Source organism: Bombus pyrosoma, linkage group LG9 (genome assembly GCF_014825855.1).
Source record: "Bombus pyrosoma isolate SC7728 linkage group LG9, ASM1482585v1, whole genome shotgun sequence".
Classification (NCBI taxonomy): Eukaryota; Metazoa; Arthropoda; class Insecta; order Hymenoptera; family Apidae; genus Bombus; species Bombus pyrosoma.
This window is the reverse complement of record NC_057778.1, coordinates 14,637,876-14,658,111: the sequence shown is the minus strand read 5'-3', so window position 1 is coordinate 14,658,111 and position 20,236 is coordinate 14,637,876. Positions and strand designations below refer to the sequence as shown.

General features: G+C 32.1%; 3 protein-coding genes and 2 long non-coding RNA genes across 12 annotated transcripts in view; 2 read left to right on the top strand and 3 right to left on the bottom strand.

Moving 5' to 3' along the window:
• Positions 1–5,268, top strand: part of LOC122570599 (CUGBP Elav-like family member 2) — a 358,376-nt gene extending 353,108 nt beyond the window's left edge. For 2 of the 4 annotated variants that reach the window (XR_006317854.1, XR_006317853.1), the window contains exons 16-18: positions 1,938–1,989; positions 2,127–4,698; positions 4,949–5,268. The gene's annotated coding sequence lies outside the window, so the exon portion shown is untranslated. Of the gene's footprint in view, positions 1–1,937; positions 4,699–4,948 lie in introns of all 4 variants that reach the window. The other 2 variants (XR_006317855.1, XR_006317852.1) reach the window with 2 other exon arrangements.
• Positions 4,506–5,551, bottom strand: LOC122570604. The gene is made up of 3 exons (XR_006317856.1): positions 5,473–5,551; positions 4,845–5,379; positions 4,506–4,642 (listed from the first exon to the last, which is right to left on the bottom strand). It is a non-coding gene; the product is annotated as an uncharacterized LOC122570604 (long non-coding RNA).
• Positions 5,507–7,228, top strand: LOC122570601 (transforming growth factor beta regulator 1). 2 transcript variants are annotated; one of them, XM_043733124.1, is made up of 5 exons: positions 5,507–5,635; positions 6,020–6,248; positions 6,370–6,646; positions 6,722–6,941; positions 7,012–7,228. In XM_043733124.1, exons 2-5 carry the CDS (start codon positions 6,053–6,055, stop codon positions 7,183–7,185), a joined length of 867 nt encoding a protein of 288 aa, XP_043589059.1. In that variant the 5' UTR covers positions 5,507–5,635; positions 6,020–6,052; the 3' UTR covers positions 7,186–7,228. The 2 variants fall into 2 exon arrangements, with proteins under 2 accessions (XP_043589059.1, XP_043589058.1); XM_043733123.1 differs by lacking the exon at positions 5,507–5,635 and adding an exon at positions 5,648–5,890.
• Positions 7,229–8,152: 924 nt separating this feature from the next.
• Positions 8,153–10,565, bottom strand: LOC122570602 (etoposide-induced protein 2.4). 4 transcript variants are annotated; one of them, XM_043733128.1, is made up of 8 exons: positions 10,342–10,491; positions 10,177–10,255; positions 9,969–10,044; positions 9,509–9,684; positions 9,164–9,419; positions 8,731–9,074; positions 8,580–8,654; positions 8,153–8,503 (listed from the first exon to the last, which is right to left on the bottom strand). In XM_043733128.1, the coding sequence occupies exons 3-8, from the start codon at positions 9,981–9,983 to the stop codon at positions 8,416–8,418; spliced, it is 954 nt and encodes a 317-aa protein (XP_043589063.1). In that variant the 5' UTR covers positions 9,984–10,044; positions 10,177–10,255; positions 10,342–10,491; the 3' UTR covers positions 8,153–8,415. The 4 variants fall into 4 exon arrangements, with proteins under 4 accessions (XP_043589063.1, XP_043589062.1, XP_043589061.1 ...); XM_043733127.1 differs by lacking the exons at positions 10,177–10,255; positions 10,342–10,491 and adding an exon at positions 10,499–10,565; XM_043733126.1 differs by lacking the exon at positions 10,177–10,255 and having other exon boundaries at positions 10,400–10,527.
• A 2,175-nt stretch (positions 10,566–12,740) lies between these two features.
• LOC122570598 lies at positions 12,741–16,049 on the bottom strand. Its single transcript, XR_006317851.1, has 3 exons — positions 14,620–16,049; positions 13,324–14,450; positions 12,741–13,233 (listed from the first exon to the last, which is right to left on the bottom strand). It is a non-coding gene; the product is annotated as an uncharacterized LOC122570598 (long non-coding RNA).
• Between the last annotated feature and the right edge of the window lie 4,187 nt (positions 16,050–20,236).

Below are 20,236 nucleotides of genomic sequence, written 5' to 3'. Positions count from 1 at the left end.
TTTCTCGTTTGGATGTTAAATAGGCTACAGGTTGTACAGTACGCACACGCACTTATACTATTACAATCATCGGAGGAAACACGTAGGTACATTGTGTACATAAAGCGTATGTAACTGATAAGGATATTTTTTGTACGTAGTTAAATCTGGAAAAGAATGAAAACTGCTCTCTGCCGTATAGATGTATGTATGTATATGTATATCTGACTATAATTCGTTCCATACAGTGATCTCCGTTGTACTTACGTAAACCATGCATGGACTGTGCCGACAAAAATGAAATCCAAACTCCAAGCAGAATCATTCGTTTTCATTTTTCTCTCCTTTTTTTATTTATTTCGAATATCATAGGAAATTAGGAGAAAATTTCTGGGATACAATTCAAAGTCGTATCAGTCGTTCGAATAATTAATCGAGGAACTCGAAGGAAAAGTAGTACAAGTTATGAAATCTTGAATTTGAAAAGAATATTACAACACATTATATAATATACATACTACTCCACAAAGACAAAATCTCGAAACAAAATTATCCAGATAAATACAGGTCCATATATCGTTCTTACCTCGTTTTAAGAAAAATGAACTTATACCACTTTTCCCCTGAGTCGCTGAGCCTTCAATTATATTAATGTATAATATTTATTTACGTGCCCTGAGTGAAGTCGAGTACACACTTTTTTCTCCCTCACTCTTACTGTATTTTGAACTTTTGTCAAATATACATTGTTTGAGAAAGATCGACGAACAGTTAGTTGTTGATCGCAACTGTAATTCGTATATTAGTAATAACTGACGCGTTAGTCGGTTAGTAATCGATTGATGCTGTAATCAGTAAAGGAGATTACAGGTGCGATTAAGAATAAGTTCGTTGATTCTGTTGATTGGGAATCATCGAAATTAGATTTTATATTTCATTTCATGAAAAATATAGTAGGTACCCTGACGTAATAAAGAAAGGTATAAAAAATATGAAGTTATTGCTTTTTCCTTTTATTGAAATTAATACTTTAATTTAATTTAAAATTTGACTCAATTTTCAAATAATATGATGTAATACAGTATAAAATAAAAGTAATTAGAGTTAAATACGTAAAAATTAGAATATAGCGACAAATATTAAAGTGAACGTAATTTCTTTCCTTCTTAATCTTAAAACTACTTCAAACGATGATTCCCGTTCTCTCTCTAAAGCGCAAAAAAACAACAAATGCATTTGTATAGTAAATTTATCAAAAAGGATAATCGTTTCTAATGAATATCGGTAATGAATTAACACGAGTAAAGATTAACAGAGTACATACAGGAAAAAAAGGAATCGAGAGCGAGGGAGATAACTTGGATGTACCCAAGCACGTGTCTCTCGGCAAATTCGCGTATAATTGCATAAAGGAAATTCTTCGACGGACTGAGTTACTGTAATCATCATAGTAACTTAAAAACACGATCCCTAGGATAGTGTACGTCTAAATGGATAAGCTACGCGTCACGATGTTTAAGTATAGTAACAATATAGATTTTGTATACCGCGTGCGTGAGAATGTACTTAGAGATGAACATGACAGAAAGGACATTGTGCGTGCGAGCGCGCGTTACAGAATTTACGTTCGACAGGTTAATAAATCGTATTTTCGAAATAAACTTTAAATTTTTTTCTTCCCTTTCATGTCTCAGAACCAATCTTCGTAAAAGATTTCGTTTTATAAAATGTACTTAAATTCGATTCTGATTTGCTATATGAAGGACGAACAAATTTTATTGAACGAATACTCTTGACATTTTTTATTTCTAAACGATAGATCCCAAACTTTGGGGAATACCTTTCTTCCATTTTTTTAATCAGAAAATATTACATATAAAAAATAATATTTTACTTTAAAATTACTTTAACGCGCTAAAAATAAACTACAAGTTTAAAAACATAAAATTTTTATTCAGTTACAGATAAGAAAGCTAACAATTAAATGCGATATTGGCGATAATAATATCGGTAAGAAGAAAAATTATATTTAAACGTGGAATTTAAAGAGTTTTGAAAGTTCAGTAGGTTTTTAATGATATATGTATATAAATGCAGAGAGAAAATGAGAGCGCTCACGCTTATAATTTCGTTTGTTTCCGGACTAGTGCTGCCTCTAACGAAGAAGTGCTGAAGCTATATCACGCTAGCATATACAAGAACCTATAAAATTAGGGTTCTGCTCTGTTTGGTTCCACGTGAGCATATACAAATAACCTATTTAGTTCCACCATAAACGAGATATACTCGCTGTAGTTCCACGTTACAAGAGCCTATTTCATTGTACGGTTCTAAGAAAAACTATTCTGTTCGATATAGGCAAGCACGAGAGTAACAAAATCGCACAATAATTAAACTTAGTTTCCTCAGGGTTTACCTCAGAAAGAGATAATTGAGATAATTAGTGGTCGGGGAACCAGTTTTACAGTTTGGGGAGTCTGTAATTTGGGACGTCACCCAAAGATCAAGCCAAGGGCGAACGGACCGTACCAATAGTACAATAAGACAATCGTTAACGTTCTCGCCGCCATCATTGTAGACAGAGGCTCGCGGGACTGAGATCCCGAGGAAAAGAAAATGCAAAGTATATCGAATACAATGCACAATAGGGGATGTCGTCGTCACCACCACGCCAAAGCAAGCGTTGATAGGCTTCGAGGACTGACCGTGGCTGAGAGTCGAATTCCAAATTGAATTCTAGATTCTTAAACAGGATGCAAGAGGAAGTAGATCGGATTGGGCTCTACTGCGGAAGAATATTGCGTAACTCGCTCCGGAAGACCGTAAGACGCAAAAGGAACAGTATGCACAGGCACAATAAGGATGAGAAAATGCCTGGTTACATATGGTAGAGCAGCTGGTGCTGATGCAGTTGATTAACGAATCGAAACTGGTCGAAAGCTGCTTCAGAAATACAAGATGTAGAAATACAACGATGTAGAGAACGGGCAAGAAGGAGTAAAACGATTCCAGTCGATAGCCGCTGTTGCTCGGGGCAAGCCGGGATCGCGACCACAATGATCAGTACGACGATTACGGTGACTCGGAATAGAAATCTTCTCTTACAAGAATTGATAGCCTCCAGAAGACTACCAAACAATGGAACAACTACGGAAATGGGAATCGTATGAATATCTATGTATGTATATCTATTTCTTTCTATATACAGAAAAGCGATTAACGAGAGGAGAGCGTGGTCGTGGAGTAACCGCTCCTGGATTAGACTTAGAGATCACAAATACATCGAACAGGATGGGTGCCGGATTGAACCGCAACCTTGGAAAAGGAGGACCGCTCCAGAAACACAGAGGATGATTGTTGTACCCGGTTGTAGGACGAACACAGTCCGTCGGTTGAGACGCACCGGGGAAAAACGTTAGTGTGCCCTCGCTTATGGAAGGCGGGCGCGACCTATCTCGGAGCGCAACGAGGAAGAGTGCTGTGCCGGTTGTAGGACGGATGCAGTCCGTTCTGGGACGCAATCAGCCAAGGCATTTGGTTGTACGAGACGGGTGCGGCCCATCCTGGAACGTAACCAAGGAAAAACACTACTGATCCCGGTTATCAGTTTAGAACGAAATGCGGTTGTAGCTGGGACAAAGGTGAATCACGATCATAGAATACACTTACAAGAAGAAGGGAATGAACTATCAAGGCTTGTTGGCAAAGTACCATACGCAGCAATATAACAAGTCACCGACAGATTCCGTATTCCGGCATCTACCAACCGATTGAGGCTATACCCATACCGCAGTTGCTGCACCATCGTGCAAATAAAGGCCTGTTGTTTATAGTAGTGAAAGTTCCTTTAGCCTTCGTCACCCTCGGCTGTAGGAAGAAAAAGCGTTAGCACTCCGTGCTATAAATTAGGCCTTCCGCCGTGCGACGTCGTAGGCTAATGATCCCCAACGTTTTGCAAGTGCGATGCTTAGCATATTCGAGCATTCTTTGTACAATCGTCAATGTAGATGAACGTCGGAACGGAACTACGCAAGTTCGGCATTTTTAAATCATCAGAACGTGCTGTAAACACGATTACCCTAAACTCGCTCGTAGCATTGTCTTACAGATAAATATCCTAATGAACAAATTAGTCATGACATCAAATCTTGTCTGCAGATAACTTGTTCTTTTGTTTTTACTGTTTCTTTAAACGAATACGCATGCAAAACACATACATCACGTCAGAAATATTATTCGCAGTCTATCAACTGTACTGAAATTACTATTAAAATGAAATTCAAATTTTATTATAACAGAAACATTATCGATATGAAAGTAAATTTAACGTTAAAGCTACAAAGTTATTGTGTATGAGGAATACACTAAAATTCTACTGACCATTCTATTGATCCATTATGGTTTTAAAGGAAAGGTTCTCTTTCCTTTTCTAAAAAAAAAATAAACAATTAATTTCTCTTTCTAAGACAATTAAGTTTAATTATTGTGCGATTTTGTTATCCTCATATTTGTGTATATCAAGTATAATAGTTTTCCATGGAACCGTATAATGAAATAGGCTCTTATAACGTGGAATCACAGCGAGTATAGCTCGTTTGTGGAACTAAATAGTTTCTTGTATATCTAGCGTGGAACTTCGGTGCTTGGCCGCGTGGTGCAGCATCTGTAGTGTAGAACAAATAAAACAATGGGCGTGAGCTCTCTCATTTCCCCTCTCCGGTAAATATAAAAATATAAAAACTGTTTTTATAATTTAATATATAAAATTATTTTTGCTAACACATTTTAAATAAATGAAAGTATACCATTGTATTATTGTTACATTTAATAATTCATGTTATAAATTTTCCAAATTACGTAAGTACCAAAAACGAATAGGGAAATTACGAATTCAGCCAAAAATATGTTCCACGAATTACCACCCCCTAGCGGTCAGAGGATCGAACTATATGCACATTTCTTTCTCCAGTGCTTTGGTTTGGTGGGAGAAATATGCGTATACACAGCAATCTGAGTTCGTACCGGGCCGTACGAAGTTGACTGAAAGCAAACGTTTAAAGCTATGTACTGACGAGTGGAGATTCAAAAATGATCGGTAAAACGCTGCGCCACACCACCGCTTCACACACCATGAACACAACTTTTGATCGTCATTTCCAATTGCCATATGAGAAGAGTTATTTTAGTTCTATCGATCAAACGACAGAATGAAATTATTGTAAAATTACAAAATTACAATCTGACTTATAGGAACTCTTTCTAAATACACTTTATATAATTATTTTACAAGAAATGATGTTATTTCTTTATTGTGTTCTCTTGTCAATCATTTCTGAGAATATCGCTGCTGCTGTCGATGTTCATTGTTGTCGGTAGCTTATGGTATTCAGATTGTTGCTTCTGTAATCAATGCGAAAAAATGAACTTATTTCTAATATTTCATCACTTTGAAGAAATTTTCACGTTTTTTCGCCCTTATCCTTCATTAATCACCGGTACAAATGCACATTTCCCATTTTGTCGTGTAGTACTTCCATCAAGAGCAGCTGAGAAGAAATGTGTATATAGTTCGACTGTTGACCGCTAGAGGCCCTTTACTGCGCATATTTTCGCTGACTTTTTAAACATTACATCGACGATCTTCTTACTCATTTCTGTATGTACTTACTATACTAACTTTTGCATAATCTTAGTTATAGACATAAACTAATATATGCGATAAAAAATAATCACAAACATCACTGCATCATAACCTCTTTCAATATTTTGTGTCTAATGTAATGAATTCACGATGACTCAAACTTATGATAACTATTACAATGAATTTAAAAAAAATGCAGAATTACAGCAAAATTTAAAATACAAAAAGAAATACCGAAGGTTAAAAAGGATCATAAAGGATACAGTATTCGTAAGATTATTTACTATGATAATATTTCTTTCGCGATGATGTATTATTGTTTTAAACAAAATATGAGTAAAAGAGAACAATAACAAAATTTGGTTACTACAGAAGTTTTGAATAAATGTATAATTACAGGAAAATGCAGCATTATGTGATCAAGTTGCACAAATGCAAGAAAATCTTATGCTTGTGAAAGAAGAGAGACTGTTTCTTTTACGTAAATTATGTCAACAACAAGGAGATATAGATCCTTCTACTATGATAGCTCGATCTCAATCAAACAGTATTAATCCTAGTTCGTTTAATCCAGAATGCTCTACTCCTAAAAAAACTGCAAAGAAAAGGGCTTCGACTGATGGCTCAGGTATGAAAGTATTCTAAATTCAGTTACACCTAATGTAATGTAATATAATTCCAAGTAATTGAGACATTGTGTGTATAGCAACTCAACAGAATAAGTAATATAAAACTTTTATTTGTTTTAGAAACAAAAAATAAGGCTAAACGTTACAATAAAACTGCGAGGAAAGTAGTCCAATTAATACCATTGGATGTCCATGGGAGACCTATATTTCCTATTTCTTTAGGTGATCTTACTGTCTACTCCCTTGGAGAAGTAGTATCGGACAGAATAGCTTATCATACAGAGGATCTCATTTATCCAGTAGGTTACTGCAGTACTAGGGTATATGCTAATTTAAGGGATGTAAGAACAAAAAGTTTATATACATGTAAGATATTAGATGGTGGACCAAAACCAAGGTATATAGTGATTATTAGTGAATAATCAATATAATTTTATGTATATAAATATACAACGTTTAGGATTACTTGCAGATTTGAAATTGTATCTGATAATGATCTAGATCAGCCTCTGGTTGGCTCTACTCCTGATGAGTGTCATTCCAAATTATTAATGGCAATTTCCCTTGCACTTCGTACAATAGCACCAAAGGGTGCTGATTTTTTTGGAATTTCACATCCTACTATACAAAATCTTATACAAAGTACACCTGGAACTCGTAAATTGGCTATGTATAAACAACAACGTTTCGAAGTATGTAATTAAATATTTTATTTACATATGATTAAGACTGTGTATAAATGAAATTATAATCAAATCTTAGGTAAGCAAGAATCAACCAATGGAAAGGGGAACAAGTCCAGTAATGGAAGAAGAAACAGATCCAGGACTAGGATTTGCTGCTTTACATAGGCATTATGCTTTAGCAAATTCATACAGAATTAAAGAAGAACCGTCTGATAGTGATCTTTTAGCTCTTCAAGAGCTTCTCTCGTGACTTTTGTATTGTTAATAAAAAGAATTTTTAATTTCAGAAAAAATAATATTTTGCTTTATGTATTGGTATTGAATATTAATTTTTAAATTATGTATACATTAATTTTTTATATAAAGAAGATAGAAAGTCTGTTAAAATTATCAACATTTATTTCAAAAATTATTTTGTACTATTTATTATGCTATGTATAGTATATAAAACAATTTACTTTCACCTTATTAAAATAATATATAAATAAAATTACAATAAATAATTTGTTATTTGTAGAATGTTATCTTGTAAATATTGACTGGATATATTGTAATTTTGATTACATTGTATTATTATAAAACTATGTTATTTTAAACAAATTTCAATTGCATGTCAATGTAAACAGATTTTGTCGTAAAAATAATTTTTGCTATTTTACGAGTGTGATTAAATAAATCAACTTTAGTTTTAATTTCAAATATTTTACAATTATAATTAATATTAAATTAATAATATTATTACGTATTTTGTGATTTAAGAATTAGAAATAGTAATATAGAAACAAATTACTGTAATATTATCTATCAAGGCTTGTGTATTGTATAAAGCAACATATCTCCACAAATTTGAATAAAGAATGAATAAATAACTATACATATATATCAATCAATGAAACGAAAAAATTATTTTTTGTTGTACAAATGTATGAGCAACTGTATATTTTTCCAGTTATGTAACTTATAAACAGTATTACAAATTTTATACAATTATTTTACCCAAGCATATTATATTTTTCATATAATAATAATAATAATAAAAATGTATAAAATTGCAAGTTACTTTTATCCTTTGCAATACAACAAGGAACATCTATAATGACTTTTTAAATGTTACCAAGTTCATAAATTCTTTACTGTTAACGTATGTCTTGAACATTTTACTCAATATAATGCATTTACAAAGACTCCTTACTACAATTCGTTTCTGCATATTTACATACATAGTTTATGAATGTATTTCTATTTACAAATAACGCTATTAGTACATAGGTTATATCCTTAATTTTGTTTACATTGTTATAGAAAATTAAGAAAATATAAACCTCACTCACAATCCCACAGACAACATAGAAGTCAACAGAAAAAAATTAATTAAGCATATATCTTATAAAAAATAATAAAACTTATGTGAAAACCTGAAAAGGTACAATTTATTGCTACATATTTATTATCCCACAGAAATTTGTTATATCTTTTTCTGTCACCGCCTGTGTGTGGATCCAATCGTTTTATTAAAAAGTGTATTTGCAATAGCAATTACAGGCGAAAATAGTTTTAATGGACAATCACTAAAACAAAGAATTAAAATTATGAAGTGAATTATTATATGTATGTTACATGGTTTAATAACATTAAAATATGTACCATACACCAGTCACAGGTACTGCTTCATTTCCACTTACAATAAATAATGGGAATAGTATAGAAAATACACAGCCACTAAAATAAATGATACTTTAATCATTAAAAGTTCCCACATAAAAAGGAAGACAAAACATTTTAAACGATTGATTACCTTATTACATACGAACTGGGCAGTTGGGTAAGTACTGCTAATGGCAGACCAAAACCCACGAAATATGGCCAATTACTCTCGATAAAACTCAATCGTCTATGTAACTCCCAACCCATATTAAACCATTTATATTCAAAAGCATAGAGAGCATATAAAAGGCACATATGTATAAGAGCAAGGATGTCACCTATAGGAGGTATCGGAATCTTGGATACTAACATTCCTTGACCCAAAAATAATGCTTGAACCAATATACTGAAAAGCGTGTCTGCTACAAGCTTGCTCACACTGGATAAAAGTAATGGCCTCCCTTGTCTATACCTATAAGCGCTGTCTGCTATGTCCTACATGGTTTACAAATATATAGCATGTGATATTAACCTTCAATGGTTACTGGCCAAAGCTTCTCGTTCTGAGATCAAATAATTCATACCTGAAACCATAAACTGTTGACTATCCTACTGAGCACAAATAGTGGTAGTACCCATACAGTGCCAAAAGTTAATGACAGGAATGGTTTCATCCAAGACCATACAGTCATACCCATGCCCGGTGAATGACCAAATATAATGGTCAATAAGTACTTAAGAAATGGGAGTAAACCACATTCAAAGATTAATATGCTAGCCCAAAATACACCACCATTTAAAGCACAACACTGAATTGTTCGTTTCAACACTTTTGATTCTCTGGAGACGTATCATATATAACATAATATTAGTATTTTATAATTGAAGTATATGTGTATGATTTGCATAACTTTATAATTAAACTATACCTTAACTGATTGAAATGTTTTTGGGGAGAAGTTGCAACAACTATGTCTTTTCTATGAATTTCTTTAGAAGATGGTTGTTTAAGTAATTTTTCATTAATACGTTTGTCCATATAAAATAAAACAATAGCTCCCCTTAAGCTATCTACAAATCCTCGATATATGGCACGTATTATTCCCTAGAATTATAACACAATATATATCAATATGTTATTACATAAATATCATCAAAAATCAATTCAGTATAAAATTAATTATTAATTCTTAAATATACAAGTGCGTAATACATGTATATATGGATACAAAGCTTGTATTATCAAAAACATATAAAACAAAAATGTATATAGCGTATTTGATTGTAAATTTAGATATAAACATAATTAAAAAAGAAGAAAGATAAATAATAATATATAAAGGTTTAGAAACACATGTGCTTTTATTGGAAATAAAATTCATTACTCACTGTCACGTTATCCATATTTCACGATAATATCCACAATAGAATATAATTAATCTATAGTCGGAATATATTGAACAATCTGGCAAAAAAACATTTTCGAAGTAACATAGCTGTCAATGTCAGGAGCAATATGATAACACACTAAAAGCGAGTATAGGAAAAGTGTTTATGGCAGCGAAATAATTGAGTTTTCAACATTTCAAACACGTACATATATTGTCATTCAACATTAATATTAGTAAGAATATCTAACTGACGGATATCTTTGTTCCAAAGAACACAAATATGTGCTGTAAATTAAATTAATGTGAAACTATTATTGCGATGTTCCGCAAATTTACTTTAAAAACATTTTTGCAAAAATATATCAACTGACTGGTTTTCATTACAGGCAAAGGTCAACATTATGTTAATAGAGGTATAAAGGTCACTACCGAATTTTCCATTTTCAGCAAATTTTTCCATTAGCAATTAGAATATACAAGAATTTTAAGCGGTCAAAGGATTGATATATTATATTCATTTATACGCACAAATAATTAATAATTACTTGGACACTTGTAAATTCTAAACAATATACATATTTTAATATACATATATATCTATACATGTACATATGTAAATATACTGAGAAGTTCGTTCAGTTCGTGCCGGTTAATAATGTTCTAGTTGCCTCTTAGATGGCACGAACTGTCCCATTTTTATAGCGACTCTAGCGCGAATGCGGGCTGGGTTGCGTGTTGGTAAAGTAGCTTCTTCAGTTTTTCACGGGGGAAGAATTAATTATCGGTCACTAATTGCTACAAATATACTTTATGCGCAATTTAGGAGTTAAAAAGACGAAGAATGGCTTTTAATTAATGGCTCTTTGATTATGTACATATATACGCTATATTTTGCTAACTCTTTACACATGATCACTTTCTACGTCTGTCCAACGGGTTCTGCATACGGTTTTCCTCTTTTCTCAGGGGAACGAAAACGACGCTTTTCTTGGCGCCCACGTACCTTAAACAGGTTTCCGCCAGATTTAGGATTAACCGCCGCGAAGGTGACTCGTGCGTCTTTTTGACAGTGCGGTATCGCCACAATTTACGAAAATCCGCAGAAAGAGGCAAATGCAAATAATGAAGTATTAAACTCCCGAGTATACGAGATAAGTATGAGAACTTTTATTGAAATAAGTAAGAGTTAAATGGATTTCGTTATTCCTTTATATCTGGTTGGTATCAAAGCCAAAGTAACTCTGAGGAGTCTCTCTGCTCCTTCGTTATAATTCCTGATGTAGCAAAATATGAAATTCTGTGGTTCAGAAGGTTCAATCTGAAGGATAGCTTCCTTCTCCAAGGAGGCGTCGCGTAGGGATTCCGATAAAGAAGGAAGTTACCCTTCAGATTGGACCTCGACGTGAGTTGTGGTGCAGTGAACGCTTTCCTCCAGGTTTCCAAGCTTGTGGCGTGATCCAGCGTAGATGGTTCAAGGGAAAGCGGTATAAAAGTGAACACCGCGTATAACGTAGACCCAAATCATCGCTGTCGAGAAGAGCCTTGTCAAGATAACCTTTTCTTTTCGCAGTCCTCGCTTAAGAGGACTATACAGTTTATAAGTTTGGGAGATACATTCAAATGTCCCTTTTTATTGTTTTTAGCTGCATTCTTGTTTATAAATCTTTCCTTGCTCGAATGACCACTTAATCTAATGGAGTATTTCACCAAGAGTGCCTTGCTATTATTAAATCAGAAACTAAAAACGACTGTCATGCGTTTCGAATATTTAGATAACGCGCGCTATAGCAACGATTGAAATTATTAAAATGGCGACGATTTATCGTCAAGCGACAACAAAACTTGATTCGCAGTTAATATAAAATCTATAGAAAATAAGTAGGTAATAATACTGACACGAAAGAATAAATGAAACCAAGCTATTTGCTGTACTCGAAATCAACGTAATTTACCAACAGATGTTATTATTGTACTTATAAGAAATAGATTTACTTCTAACAATATTTATTTACGTTAAAAACACTAACTGAGAAAACACGTAGAAACAGTTTAATTCTTCTTTCATCATTAAATAATTTAATTATTTCATACTTAACTTTATTTTGTATATAATAATAATAATATTATTATACTCTTAACTAAAAAGATAGTAAATAAAAATATAATAATCGTTATATTCATTGTTAAGTGAAAAAAGATAAGAAATAGTATTTTGATTAACTGATTACCATTGCTACTTATGATTGATATCAACTAATTATTGATATTAATTACTAGTGTTCGATTAATAATACCTTGTTATTCGAAAATATGAAATGTATAACAAATTTCAAGAACTTGTGTAAAAAGTAAGATTTTTAACACCGCGCAATAATTCTTGAGTAACCTATGTAACTCGAAGTATAACTCAATCTTTAATTGCACTTATTATTATTTCAAATTTTTTAATTGTTTCATTTACATCTATTCATTCTTTGTATGGTGTAATTTAATATGATGCTTTCAAAAATGAGGAATAATAAAATAAAAAATATATGTATATATTGTAATAAAAACCGAGATAATTCTAATCAATTATTATTAAACTATATTTAATCTACTTAAAATTTTTATTTATTTTTTATATATATTTATTGTACAATTAACATTTCTCATTACTTTGCCTAAGCAAATTCTAAGATACAATTGCGTGGTGACAGAGATTATGTTTGAAAATTTTAGTATAATACTTAATTTATAAATTTGTACATTTCTGTCGTGATGTCAATTAATAAAATATTTCGATAAAATATATAGCTAATTAATAACGATAATATAACTAACAAAATAAATTCCATTTTTTTTACTTTCCCGTTTACTTTTCCCGAAAAAAGTGTCCCGTAGTATAACGAAAGAAATGTATATCAAGGAATAAGAAATTGTATATTTCCCTTGGCTTAAATTATTTTATTTTAAGGAATCCAATTAACAAAACAACATAGAAAATTGAAGCAAATTAATTAAAACTTAACTTTCTATTATTTTTGGACACATATTTAAAATTCTATTATAACTCAAAATCTCTACTTTCATATTGTATCATCTTTATTCCGAATAAAAATTTAATCACTTGCACGCGTGAAATTTTTGATTCCGCTCCATAGCACAGCAAATACGAATTGAACTTTCTTCCTCGCATATCCTGGCGTTACTCGTGCCAAGGTCATTGATTCCTCCAGTAGTTCCGGCTTAGTTTCTGGGCCAGGTTAACCGAGCTAACAGTGCTACCAACGTCGACCGGAATACCATCATCAACCGTGACGTTGACATATCTTGATACGAGTATGTACAAATATTTACAAGTATGTGCTTACCTATATACTATATGCATGTATGTATGTACAACACCAGCAGCCGGATAGTCGAACAGTCGGACACAATCGGACCAATAACAAATCCGGTAAGCATACGCAATTTTACTTCTCGATCCATTCACAAATCGTCCCTTGCGTATATCGTTCTTTCATTACTCTTTCTTCGTTTTTTTCATTTCTATTTCTCAAGAATTTTTAATCACACATATTAACTATATATGTACTTTTTGATTGCTTACAATTTTGAAAAATTAAATTTTAAGTGCACGTTTATTAAACTTTTATTTCGACATTTAGGATTATTTTAGGATAGTTTTGCATCAAACACGCACGTAAAAAGAACAAGAGATTGTTTATTAAGATGTCGCATTCTTGATGTATAATGCTAAATTTCTTATACAGTATACACTGCTTTTATGCATTAATTTCGATAAATACGATATTGAAAATAAATTGCAAACGTTTTCTAACCGATCTGTCATCTTTCAGATTTATCCCTTTTATGCCAAAACCATGAATACCCAAATTTTTACTCTGTTAGTAAAGTAGCTGGCTAAATATTTTTTCTTTTGTCTCTAACTACGTAAATTAAAGCGATGCGCATAGCTAATTACAAGCTTCAGGCATCATCTCCAAAATTATCTGATCATTTCACATTTGATTGTGAATTTCAATAATCTTATTGAATCTTATATAATCAACTTTTATATTTTTACTGTTATTTTCACAATATTTTACTATTATTTATAATAATAATATCGTATAACATTATTTTATTTTTATTATCATGTAGCAATTGATCATTTATTCAGTTTGCTAATCGAACTAAAACATTGTGTATATAAATCATTGTAAGCAATTTAAAATCATATATACCGTTACAATCACGTTACATCAGATACGAATCATGCTGTAATTCCTTATATTATATATGCATACATATTTTGATCAGTAAAGGAAGAAGAATTTGAAATATTGATGAAATGTAATAAAAAAATATAACTATAAAAGGTATACAAGTAGAATATTCGAAAAACCATTATCATACGAATAACATCTCATTATAACTAATGTGTACTGTATGATATTTCATCATTAATTTTAATGGCGTTTAATCATCGTAAAGCCTGAAAACACAAAGAAAAAGACTTTAGACCCAAGCGAAATATCTCTAGTATGTATACATATAGCTTTGCACGTAACGCATTCAAGTCACAGTATCTAACACCTTAACCTTCTTCATCGATTAAATTATAAGTGAAACATAATTTATATAATTTATCTAAAAATTCCTACCTTATCTAATGTCTTATATTATAATGCATATATTAATATGGTGTTTCTGACGTTGTTTGAGTTTTCGAATGACGTCAGATGCTACACAAGTTAGATGACGAACTACGACACGATGATCGCGTAGGTAGGTAAATACGGTGACGTTAACAGAGCAAAGTGAGGCAAAGCAAGGCAGGGCAAGGCGATGCAAGGCGAAGCAAAACAAGACGATACGAGACAAGACAAAGGAAGGTAAGACAAGGCAACACAAGACAAGTCGAAGAAAGTTAAAGGAAGGCAAGGAAACAGAAGGCAACGGTGGACTCAAGAGGAGGAAGAAATAGTAGGAATCTTGTTTCGTTGGCTTCTGGTTGGCCAGTTCTTTCCAGCACTTTGCAACGTCAACTTCGCGGCCAGCAGCGTGCCAGTCGTGCCAGAGATGGAGACACCTTATCCGCTTGCGACTTCCTCTTCGAAAATCGTTCAAAAGGAATGACAGTGACCCACTTGCCGGTTCCAGGTGCGCGACTCGTCAAGGATATTCCAATCTATAATCTTATACAGTTATACATATATCAACTATTTACGCGCTTGTGATTGTATCTTTGTTTTACGTGATCAACTCGACTCCTATTTTGTTATGTGTAATTATTATTTCGGGGATTAAACAGAGGAAGGAAGAGCATGAAATTTCAGCTACATCAGTAATCGGACACCGCGCGCTCACGTGGCTAAATCTTCTGCGATGTATTTATGCTACTAAGATAAGTATTTTCAATGATTTTGCTACACTTTCCAAATTACGCTTATTTACATTTTTTTAAACAACTTCTCGCATTTAGTATATGTGGTACGTTTTTAAGATAAGGTTCCTCTACTTCCAATACAACAATACAACAATACAACAATACAAATTATCTGCCCAACATATTATTGTATTCGAAATAGATGTAAAAACGTTCACGTCAATTTACTCGACTTATTATCGTGACGCGCCAGATTTAGCAAGAACACTTGTTTCAATAAAGTATACGTCACTCGGTAATTCTAATTTTTACGCTGACGTTATTTAAAACCGCCTCGTGCTATACGTTTGTTTTTTCCGTGTAAACGATGCTGTTCCTATACAGTGAGTCGCTCGTATAATCTGTATGTCGAGTGTTTTTAAAATGTACAGGAATTCATATAGGATTGCAACGTAATCGAAATTTGTGCCAGTTGCTTCTGTCGACACGTTCTACTTCAGCTCTTCCACATCCTTTCTGTAACCGGGCTATGAAAGTCGATTATCCTCTATAGAATTCTTTTAACACTAGAAATGCCAGAACTTCCTTTTTTTCCTTTTTTCCTTTAGTTATACTCTTTTTACACCTTGATATAAAACAATCACACTGGAGAACCATTTAACATTTTTTTAAATAAAATAGAAAGACAGTACCAGTTGTATTTTATAATTTTATGTATTCTATTTTTTATTCGAATAAATATTTCTTAAAATAATTTTTATATTTTACTCGATTAAGGTTTTTTCGATAAAAGTTTCCCCATATAAGAACTAAGGATTATTTATATATATATATATATATATATATATATATATATATATATAATATCCTATATATATGTCTGTAGGTATTTATACTATAAAACACGAATCGACATCTTTCATCGTGAAACTTTGTTTTCTATATCGGACATAATATTGAGCCCAGTATTGAGTACGTTATACCTATTGTTTTATAAGAAATGAATCGTCACACAATATCGATAGACAGAGAGTACACACCCCTTAAAAATACTCAAACAGTTGTTAGTTGTTTTTACCATAATTTGTCTTGAATTCGAAAGAAATCAGCGAGAAGATCGAATCGAAATGAGGACAAACAACTGCGTTAGTAGTTGAATAAGTTTGGAATGCAGCCACGGTTGGTATGCGGAGTATTCTCTCATCCTGTTGCCGTAGAATTGAGTGCGATCCTGGAACGCGGAAACTCCAAGTAACCGCTCCTAAGAAAAGTTCCGAGACCGATCTGCTCGACAAAACAAAAAGATTGAACAATCGAGAACCGCTTACACGTACATAGATACATATGTATGTAGATATATTATATATTCATATATATCTCTCTCTATTTTCATCCTATTTATTATCCTTCCTTCTTTTGAATGCTTATCTTGCGATTTACGCCAGTTTTATGTATATTTTGAAGAGAATATTCTGACTAATATACAGGATGCATCACTTAACTGTCGCCATGATTTTTTAGGCTTATAATTTATTTCTATAATTTAACAAAAAAATGTTTTGAATACAAGTTAATCAACTTTCAATCGCTTATAAATTGCGATATAAGAAATTTTCAAAATTTGTTTTCTCGCTAAAAAGCCAAGAAAACCTTGACACTACGTATTTTTAACTTGATACTGTTACAACCGATATTAAGACAAGTTCAACGACCTACTGTATTATGACCTTGAAATGAATGTTGGAATATCGGCTTAATCAAGACAAATGCTATCGTTAAAAATTATTTTATCTCAATTAAATTACACAATTCAAAATGGTAAACTTCAATAAGAAAAATGTTAAGCATATTATGTACATTATTATGTACAATTATATCATGTTACGTTATATACATCATTGCAAAAGAAGCATAAACAGCAGCGCGCATCAATCCGCACATGTCAAGAAATTCGTTGTGGTAGGATTGTAATATCAACCAATACAAATTTATTACATCGTTCGAAATTGTGCTTACAAAACTATGAGCTACAATTCGAACATTTATCATAATTGAATGCACAAAGGTACTGCTATACTACATAAGACCTTCTTTTATAATGTGCGGATAATTAATATTTTTGTTGTAGAAGCCCACCATTTTGAAATTTTGATATGGGTAATTTCAAGATTCGCGGTTATGTCAAGATTATAGTATAATAGGTCGCTGAACTTGTCTTAACATCAGCTATAACAATATCATTTCCAAAATACGCAATGTCATTTAAAGCCTAAAAGTTAGAGTAAGTAGAAAAGTAAAAAAGTTAAAGGTAAGTTTAACTGTTTGTCGAATAAACAAATTCTGAAAATTTCTTATATTACAATTTGCAACCAATTAAAAGCTGATTAACTTTTATTCTGCTGGAAATGCTTGAGAATCATAGCGACTATTACGTGGTGCACCTTGTATATCGTACGATTTGAAACCTCATTTCTGACTAATAATCAATTTTCATTCCAGCTCCTTGTTTCTTATATTTTACGTGTTCAAACGTCAGATTTTCAAGTATATATACGCATATCTATTTTATGCAGTAGTGTAGACTACAGTAAGTACATACATACTGTATATGGTACTTAGCCCACATATTTTGACAAGTTTCATAACGACGAACAAACATATTTTTATGATTTCTCCAGATTCACGAATTTTATGCAAATAGTGCGGTAAATAAAGTTCTGATCTAAATGTTATGGGGTATATACGGAATTATTTAAAGTAAGTCAGGAAAAGAAAGGGAGTGGAAAAAGGAACTGAACTGTCTGTAATACTAAATATAATAGTGAGTGGCAGAAACTATGAAATAAGTAGATATATTATACAATTATCCGGTAGTAGTATTTCGAAAGAGTAAAAGTAGGTATGACAAATGAGAAACTAAATATAAGAAGAAAAAAGAAATGGGAAAACCGAATCATAAGAGAAAGATGTCAGTAATGTTGAAAAACTCAAATTCATTGCATGTCCACTCGTTTATTCTTCATTTCCTTGTTTTTATTTCTGCATTAGATCGCTTATTTGGTAATCTAACTTAACTAACTATTGCTACTACAATATATTAGCTTACTTTACTACAGAAGTTATGAATATTAGTCGATAATTCAAATAGTGTACTCTCCGATATTAAAAGTAATTCATTAATCATATCATATAATCGCAAAAAATAAATTTATAAAAAGCTCGGTTGATCTAGTGAAGGACTAACATCATCATTTCGTATTTATTTCGTATTTATAGGAAATATGTTTTCTATGAAGTTCGTGAATATATCCTCAATTCAACGATAATTGTCTAATATCTATTGTAATATAAAAAAAAAACATGCAACACATGAAAAAAGGCGAAATTATTCGAGATTTGATACTACAGAATCCGTAGTTACGAACTTCTTCGTTTATTCGAATGATATTCTTTTGCATAGTATGTATCTATATTGAGAAACTATATTTTTATTTTTACCACAAATCTTTAATAATTCGAATTTACCATAAAGCTATAGTATTGGGTAACGTCACGTGAATTAATTTGCTTTAGCATTGTAGTGATATTTCGCAAAAAGAAACGTTTGTTAATTATTCTGTACAACAACAATATCGTTACTGTAGTAATTGACATATCTTTGCTCGAACATATTTAGCGTCTTCACACAAATTAAGAGGTAAATAGAAAATGAATATAGCTACATATACATACATACATTCTCCGCAATTCAAATAAAAATATTAATAAAGATATATACATAATTAACAAAGATACATATATAATGTATAAATAAATTCCATAAGCATGGAATTTACCAGCATAAACAACCCACGAAACTGCGGATCTCTTAAATATTCGTTATTCAAATATATTTAATCAAATGAAAGATAAAATGAAAGACAATTTTATTCGATAACCAAGTAATCAAATAATCGAGGGAAAAATCATTTTCTTGTGCAAACGAATTACAGCATAAACATTTTAACTATCATATCCGTAACTACAGGAGTCGAACATGCTTTATGTACTTATTATGTACCTAAATGAATAATCATTTTTCAAATGTTTCATTTAAATAAAATAACAAAGTGGACTCGTTAGAAAGTAGCAAAAAAGAATTTCGTCAAATTTTTGTCAATGACTTTTTCTTGAACCGTGGCGATACGATAAAAATGATGCTCGCTAATTGGTCAGAGATGCGTGGACCGTGCTGGAATTTACGTAACACGTGAATTCATATGTTACGATAATGGGACCGGCGATGACGACGACGTCGTGAGCCGAAACGCTTTGCTAAAAATCAAGAACATTCGTGCTTAAAATTATCATCGATCGTGTGCTTCGAATGTAGTTGAAAAATAAAGAAAAAATTGCCACAAGCAGCGTGAAAAAGTGCGAAAGGTGCTATGAAAAATACAAAACACGTACTCTTGTTGTCGAACAGTTTTTGAAATCTACTGATCAAAATATGATTTCGAAATCATATTTTGTCGTTCTTGAATTAGGAATTATTCGAATAACGTCGCTAGGAACATCCGTCAGGAACCATCTACTTACTCTCGTAATTACTTACCTGAATGATATTCCGAGAATTGTGAACGACGTTTCTTCTCCCACACAGCTACAGACGGAAAAGCGAAGGAAACTGTACATATCTACAGAAACGTAAGGATCTAATCCCTTAATAAGACCTTAGTTTAAAATACCTTCGTATGGAATCCAAATAGACACAGGATATTGAATGGAGAGTACATATTTAAGTATATCACGCAAAATAAATATTTCACGTTAAACGTAATAAGTAATATTTACTTTTTACGCGACAGATTAAATATATTCTATATTTACCGATACGTGTAAATGTATTGTTC